This window comes from Primulina huaijiensis, chromosome 17, assembly GCF_012295235.1.
Source record: "Primulina huaijiensis isolate GDHJ02 chromosome 17, ASM1229523v2, whole genome shotgun sequence".
NCBI classification, from domain to species: Eukaryota; Viridiplantae; Streptophyta; class Magnoliopsida; order Lamiales; family Gesneriaceae; genus Primulina; species Primulina huaijiensis.
Genome location: NC_133322.1, coordinates 8,351,893 through 8,359,137, shown reverse-complemented (window position 1 = coordinate 8,359,137; position 7,245 = coordinate 8,351,893). Strand labels below are relative to the sequence as shown.

Below are 7,245 nucleotides of genomic sequence, written 5' to 3'. Positions count from 1 at the left end.
TTTTTTCTTTCAATTTTACCCTTATATGATACTAATATTACACTTTTGTGTTTTGTTTTGTTTTTTAAAAATTCAACATACATTTTTATTTTTATTTTTTTTATTTCAACCATTCAAATATCAATTTAATCACTTTATAATTTGTCAAATTTCATTTTAGTATATCGATAATGATAAAAAAAATTATACGCATATCGTGTATGCAATTAACTAGTTATAAAAAATCTTCCGAAAGAAGCTTTAGCTTTTAATATATTCTCCAGCATTTTGGCGCCTCCAACACTTTCAAACTCCACTCTTCCACTAATTTTGGGGCGGACGCAGCCATTAATGGAGCAGCAGAGGAAGCAGAAGACGTTGGAGCAAGATCAGCAGCAAGAACTCGAAGAAATCCAACATGGGCCTCTCCCTGTTGAGCAACTTCAGGTTGCATCTCATTACCCTCTCCAAAATCTGTTGTTTTGCTTCTTGCTTTTCTGGGCTTTTGGGTTTACTGATTACTCGTCTATCCAATTTTACGGGTTCGTGACGAAATGCCATCGTACTTTCTAAAGTCTCGACCTTTTTGTTTCGATGTCTTTCTGTGCTACAATTTTCTCTGTGCTACAATTTTCAATTTGGGTTATCCCTTTTCATTTGGATTACTTACTCTCTAAATTAATCGTTAATGATTCTTGATAAAGGGTTTTATTTATTTATTTATTTTGATTTTTCGGTTTTGTTTTATTCTTTTCAATCGAAGGGCCCTTTCGGTTTGTCATGCTAGGTTATGGCTGCAGGTGGAAACCGCGGTGTGTGGTTTTTGTACGAATCCTCTGGATTTGTTCGTTACTTATGGGTTTTGAAAATCTGCGTTATTTTGAAGCTAGATTATAGCTGATGGTCGACAAGGAATATGCATAAGAATACCCTTCCTTATCTGTTAACTTTTAATCCGGTGCCAGTTCGGCAGCAGTTCCCTTTGTGTTTGAATCGAAGCGTATGACTTTTGGGATGAATATGAGAGGATGGATTTTAGTTTAATGCTAGTGATTGATGATTTAAAATGTATTGTTGTACTTGAAAGACAGCTTGAAAATATCAGCCAAAGCATTTAAATTAGCAGATTGTAAAATCCTCCAAACTGGTTAACTTGATTTAGATTAAGGATTTGATTGTTTTAATTGTTGGTTCCTTTGGGTTCTGAGTTTTGTTGCTCTTGTTCTTCTACAAGTCTTCTGGTGTTGCTGCCCTCGACATTAAAAAGCTGAAAGATGTGGGTTTATGCACCGTGGAATCGGTTGCTTTCGCTCCAAGGAAGGAGCTTCTGCAAATAAAAGGAATAAGTGATGCGAAAGCTGATAAGATCATCGAAGCAGGCACGTTTTACTCATTCAAGACATGATATTCTTGAGCTATTGCCCATTTCTTTATTTTATGGCTTTACTTTTATGCATATGAACATCAACAGCCTCAAAATTGGTGCCTTTGGGCTTTACAAGTGCCCAACAACTACATGCCCAGAGGCAAGAGATTATTCAAATAAGCACTGGATCGAAAGAACTCGACAAAATCTTAGAAGGTGGATTTCCGTTTACCAGAAAGTGTAAAATACCACCTTTTTCTGCTAAACATTTTGACGATATTTGGTCTTTGACAGGAGGGATTGAAACAGGATCCATTACAGAATTATATGGTGAGTTCCGCTCTGGAAAGACTCAGCTCTGCCACACAATGTGTGTCACTTGCCAAGTAAGATATTCTCTATTTAACGCACCATATCAAAATGAAGTTCTGATCATTTAACGGAAGGAAATTAGGCGCAACTTGTCAATATGTTTATGATGAAATGTCATTTGAAGTCTACAAATGAAGCTTGTTTGTGCTATGTCACATAAATAATGCTATAAAAAAATCTATATTGCTATTATTTTGCTCGTCAATCATTCTATGCAATAATGCCACAACAAGTCATCGTATTGGCTCCACAAAAGCTCACTGTTCATATCTTTTCCATTCTACTCATGAGACTTTGTGAACTTACTACCCGAATAATATTTCAGCTGCCTTTAGATCAAGGTGGTGGTGAGGGTAAAGCAATGTACATTGATGCTGAGGGAACATTCAGACCACAGAGACTAGTACAGATAGCAGACAGGTTACTGCATCTTGTTTGAGATTAAAAATTGCTAATCAATTTATATTTTAATGGTTACTCAAACTCAGCTATAATTGATTAAATTTACAGATTCGGGTTAAATGCTAATGATGTTTTGGAAAATGTGGCCTATGCTCGAGCTTATAACACCGACCATCAATCTCGGCTTTTGCTTGAAGCTGCATCCATGATGGTGGAAACTAGGTATTATGTTTCTTGTACTTAAATAGCCACGGTGAAAAGGCAATTCTTCTATTTTGGGATATAATATCGAAGATTGAGCGAGAATTACCTCAGATATGCAAACATTGCATTCCACATCTAACTGCTACAACATTTTGATAACAGGTTTGCTCTCATGATAGTGGATAGTGCTACTGCGCTGTATAGGACGGATTTCTCCGGAAGGGGCGAATTATCAGCGAGGCAAATGCATCTTGCCAAGTTCCTGAGGAGCCTTCAGAAATTAGCAGACGAGGTAAATTTCCTAGAATCAAGATTTCTTGTTCCAATATGCAAAATACCATGAAAGAACACTTTTTAATATTTGCAATGATTTGGATGCTCTGTTTTTGTGTCTATAGTTCGGTGTTGCTGTTGTCATCACAAATCAAGTTGTTGCCCAAGTGGATGGTTCTGCCGTATTTGCTGGCCCTCAAATCAAACCCATTGGCGGTAACATCATGGCTCATGCGACTACAACAAGGTTCGTGTATTCTTTTGATGAATCCTGTGATCTCGATTGGGCAGCTGTTTAAATATCAGACTTTGTGCCTACAGACTAGCTTTAAGGAAAGGACGAGCTGAGGAGCGTATTTGCAAAGTCATCAGCTCTCCGTGTCTGGCTGAAGCTGAAGCAAGATTTCAAATATCTCTAGAGGGTGTAACTGATGTAAAAGACTAATCATCGTAATATCCTATAATTTTCTATAAAATTTCCATGTTTTTTTAATATTTTCTGTCTCTTTGATCTTGGAGACAAGAGACTTGAATGTCTCTTACTTGTGATGTAATGGATCTTTTTAGTGGGTATTAAAGAGTTCCAATATTAAATTTTCTCGTAAATATTGTAGTAATCTTAATTTCATCACTTTACGTTATGTTTGGTAGGAGTGAATATTGGACGATTAGCGAAGAAATAATGGATTATCCACTGTTTGACTGGTCTTTTAAAGTGACAACTGATAACCTTAAGCTCGATTGTGACACTGTAGGGCCATGAAAAGAAGAGAATGTAGTCTTTACTTTTTGGTGGTATACCCAATCATGAATTGAATAGTACTACTATTTAGGTTTTCCGTCTCCATTTTACCCTTTATCCCACCGACGTAAAATACAAAACTCTTCTCCTCTCGTTTCAATGGCTGGCTCTCGTATTTCTCTTGTGCCGATTATGTGGAAGCGTGAAGTCCTTTTCCTTTGTCTATAGCCGTCTTGGAAACATCCGTTTGTGGAGGTAAATGTTGTAGTTCTTGAAATGGGTATTGTTTGTCGAAAACTTCATTTTAACGCTTCGAATTGGTGATTTAATATTCATTTATGTTGATTTCTTGTTTCATATTTTTCGAATTGCGAGCCTATGGAAGGTTGTTCTATGCTATTAAGTCATGTTGGGTTATTTGTGAAGTTCCCCCAAAATTTTTGAACCAACGTTTTCTGCATTTTGTTTATGACAGTGAAAGAAAGTCATTTTCTTTTTTCTTTTTTAGTAATCTCTACATAAGTGATAGTACATTAGTCTAATTTTTTCTTATTTACTAATTAGTTTGAAAATATAGATTTTTTAACAGAAAATGTATGAAATAATTGATAACCGAAAATGGAAAACAATTTTGCATTGTGCATTTTGGTTAACATCCATTTTCCAGTAATCGTGTATCCATTAAATCACATCTGTTAGTTTACAAGGTTCTTGTCTTTTGTTTGGTGATCACACATAAATTTCTAGTTTTCTGACAACATGTAGCAACGTAGAAAAATTATAATCCTTCTGTTGGTCCACCATTTGTTGTCTAGATTTTTTTTGATGTTGTGTCTCCTAATACGAGAGCATAGACGAATGGTCTCAATTACTCGTCGTGGCCGTCGAAGAGAAGCTGTTTCGTATAGCATGATCGAAAGAATAAATGCTCAATTGAGCAATTTGCAAAGGATTATTGACATCGGATATATCCAATGTGTGACAAACTTAAGGATGAATCAGAGCACACTTGCACGACTGTGTTATTTGTTAACAAACTTAGGAGGGTTAGCTGATTCTAGATATGTACGAGTCGAAGAGAAAGTATCCATGTTCTTGTCTATATTGGTGCATCATAAAAAAAATCGGGGTAGCTGGGCATGATTGCATACGTAGTGGATAGACAGTTACTGCTCATTTTCATGAAGTTCTTAAATCGTTGCTAAAGTTACATCCACGACTCCTTGTCAAGCCGTCTCCTGTCGATGAAGATTGTAGAAACGAAACCTGAAGGTGGTTTAAGGTAATACCTCATTTGGATCGGTATTTTTTTAATTGGTTTTAAAGTTTTGTTTCCTCAATCTGTGGTTAGATGATGTATAGGTTAATTACACAGTGATTACAGGGTTGCCTCGGTGTATTGGATGGAACCCATATCGGTGTACATGTCCTTTGCCGAGAGATAAAGCAAAATATAGAAATCGAAAAAGTACTATTGCGGTCAATGTATTGGGGGCACGTGACCACAATATGAATTTCATTTACGCTATGACGGGATGGGAGGGATCTGCGGCAGATGCTCAAGTTTTAAAGACGCTCTGAACATGGATGATTCATTCAGAGTTCCATGAGGTTATATGTGTATTTGTGAAGCTTCGATTTATTTGTTCATTTTGAAGCAAGAAGTCCAAAGAATGATTCAATTACAAAGATTTGTCAACGTTTTAATTATTGATGTTACCATAACGCAGATTGTTATTACCTATGTGATAATGGATATGCAAATGTTGAAGGTTTCTTGACGTCGTATCGTCGTGTTAGGTATCACCGCGATGCTTGGGGCAATCGTGCTTGTCGTCCACAAGATTACAAGGATTTGTTCAATTGGAGACACTCTCAAGCTCGAAATGTAATTGAAAGAGCATTTAGTTTGTTGAAAAAAAGATAGGTCATCCTTCGAAGTTTTTCGTTTTACCCACTAAAAGTTCAGAACCATATAATTTTGGCTTGTATTCTATTACACAATTTCATACGAACTCAAATGGATGACGATCCAATGGACAACATTGAAGAATATGTTGGTAGCCCAGTTCATGATACACAAAATGTTTACATTACCAGTTTGGAGTCTTCAATAGGGTGGGATGCTGGGAGAGATGAGTTTGCAATGTCAATGTGGAACACGAACAATTAACTCGCTTATATTTTATTTCAATTAATCGATACTGTACTTACAATTTCTTTGGATTGTTTTTATTATGTTCAATTTTCAAAAGTTCTGACATTATTCACTTTGTTCTGAATTGTTGGTTTTGCAAATATTGTTCAATATAACTTTGGCACTATAGTTTGCTTCGTATTTCCCTAAGTCTCTACTTTGTCATGCATTATGACATAGTTATACTTTGTTGTGTTTTGTACAGAGGCAGAGAAACCACTCAATCAACTATAGATAAATAGTGGAGCATCGTCAGCGAGCGTTGTCGGTAGGAGCAAAAAACAAGACAAGACACGACGTAGATGACATGCACAAGAAGAAGTTCTAATCCAAGCACCGAAAGATGTAATAATGAAGGGATGGAAAAGTGAGAATGGATTTAAGGCAGGTTATTTAAATCTGTTGGAAAATGCAATGCAAGAATCTATCCTCGGGAATAGCTTACGTGGAAATCCACATATCAATTCCAAGATCCACGTGTGGAAGAAAATGTATAGTACTTTAGTTACATTATTAAGCAAAAGTGGTGTGGGTTGGAATGATTCTAATAACACCATTGATGTCACAGACGAGACATGGGAGGCAATCGTGAAGGTATTGTTTGCAATATTTAGTTAATATTCATTACATAATTGAATTTTCTTGTTTAATTTTTGGATTTCTCATAGACCGACCCAATGTTACGTTCAATGAGACACAAGCAATGGACACGTTACCATGAATGGTGTGAGATATTTGAAAATGATCGTGCTACCAGTGATCGCTCAACGAATTTCGAGAATGCACTCTGAGGTCCTAAACATAGACAATGAAATACCTACTGCTGCGTGGCTTGTCAAGACACCTGCATTTAACTCAGTTGATGCTACTGAAGACTCTATATCTGAGAGTAAAATGTCATCATCAAAACCTAAAGAATGTGTAACTTCAAAGAGTAAGAAAAGGAAGAAAGCTACTGACAATAACCAGACCATTGTTGAAGCCATCAAAAACCTCGCCGACATAACGAAAAACACAATGGCAGATTTGATCAAGAAGCTTGCTTCAAAGGACAAGCTTTCTGTTGCACTAGATCAGGCGTTGAATGCGTTGGACGGGATGACTCATCTTTCGGAGGATGAGCAAGTGCTTGCTGTTAAGTTGTTGTTTAACAACCACAATGACTTGGCTCTGTTTTAACGATTAGGTCATCGTGGAAAGATTTGTTTGGTGACTAGGCTTTTGGCCAGACAGTAATGGGTAAAGATCATGTGTATTTTTGAAAATGAATCTATTTGAATCGTACATGTACCACCTCTATGCTTCCAGTCTTTTTGAAGGGCATTGAACCAGTACTTGTTTTGGTTATGTTTTTTGTTCCATTTTGGTATGTTTCATGGCTAAGCACCTTTTTCTTGTGTAAAAAGTAGTAGACGTAGGTGTACGATTTCAAACAATTTATGCATTTGTGGTAACTTTTGTTCATCATAGTGGTACTTAATGAAATTGTGATTGCTTTTTATTATCCTCAATATGAATGCATTCGTTTACACAACATAGAATGAAGGAAAATGCACATGTTTACTCATGATAGTGCAATTACGAGGATAAGGAAAAAAAAGACAACAATTGCACAAAAATTAAAAGGAATTTTTTTGCTAACACTCCTTTCTCATTACTTTGCAACTTTTATATACAAAATGTAGGTACAAAGTCTGCTATTCCCCACCA

General features: G+C 36.3%; 1 protein-coding gene across 1 annotated transcript; it reads left to right on the top strand.

Moving 5' to 3' along the window:
- Positions 1-222: 222 nt before the first annotated feature.
- LOC140963256 (DNA repair protein RAD51 homolog) lies at positions 223-3,191 on the top strand. The gene is made up of 9 exons (XM_073422543.1): positions 223-426; positions 1,214-1,358; positions 1,451-1,561; positions 1,640-1,731; positions 2,043-2,137; positions 2,228-2,341; positions 2,486-2,615; positions 2,722-2,843; positions 2,918-3,191. The coding sequence occupies exons 1-9, from the start codon at positions 331-333 to the stop codon at positions 3,039-3,041; spliced, it is 1,029 nt and encodes a 342-aa protein (XP_073278644.1). The 5' UTR covers positions 223-330; the 3' UTR covers positions 3,042-3,191.
- The last annotated feature ends 4,054 nt before the right edge of the window (positions 3,192-7,245 follow it).

Excerpts from the sequence above, each read along its gene's own strand:
- LOC140963256 (XM_073422543.1), top strand. The coding sequence starts at position 331 with ATGGAGCAGCAGAGGAAGCAGAAGACGTTGGAGCAAGATCAGCAGCAA. Across the intron at positions 1,562-1,639 it reads ACTCGACAAAATCTTAGAAG|GAGGGATTGAAACAGGATCC; the intron begins GTGGATTTCCGT and ends GGTCTTTGACAG. Across the intron at positions 2,616-2,721 it reads TTCAGAAATTAGCAGACGAG|TTCGGTGTTGCTGTTGTCAT; the intron begins GTAAATTTCCTA and ends TTGTGTCTATAG.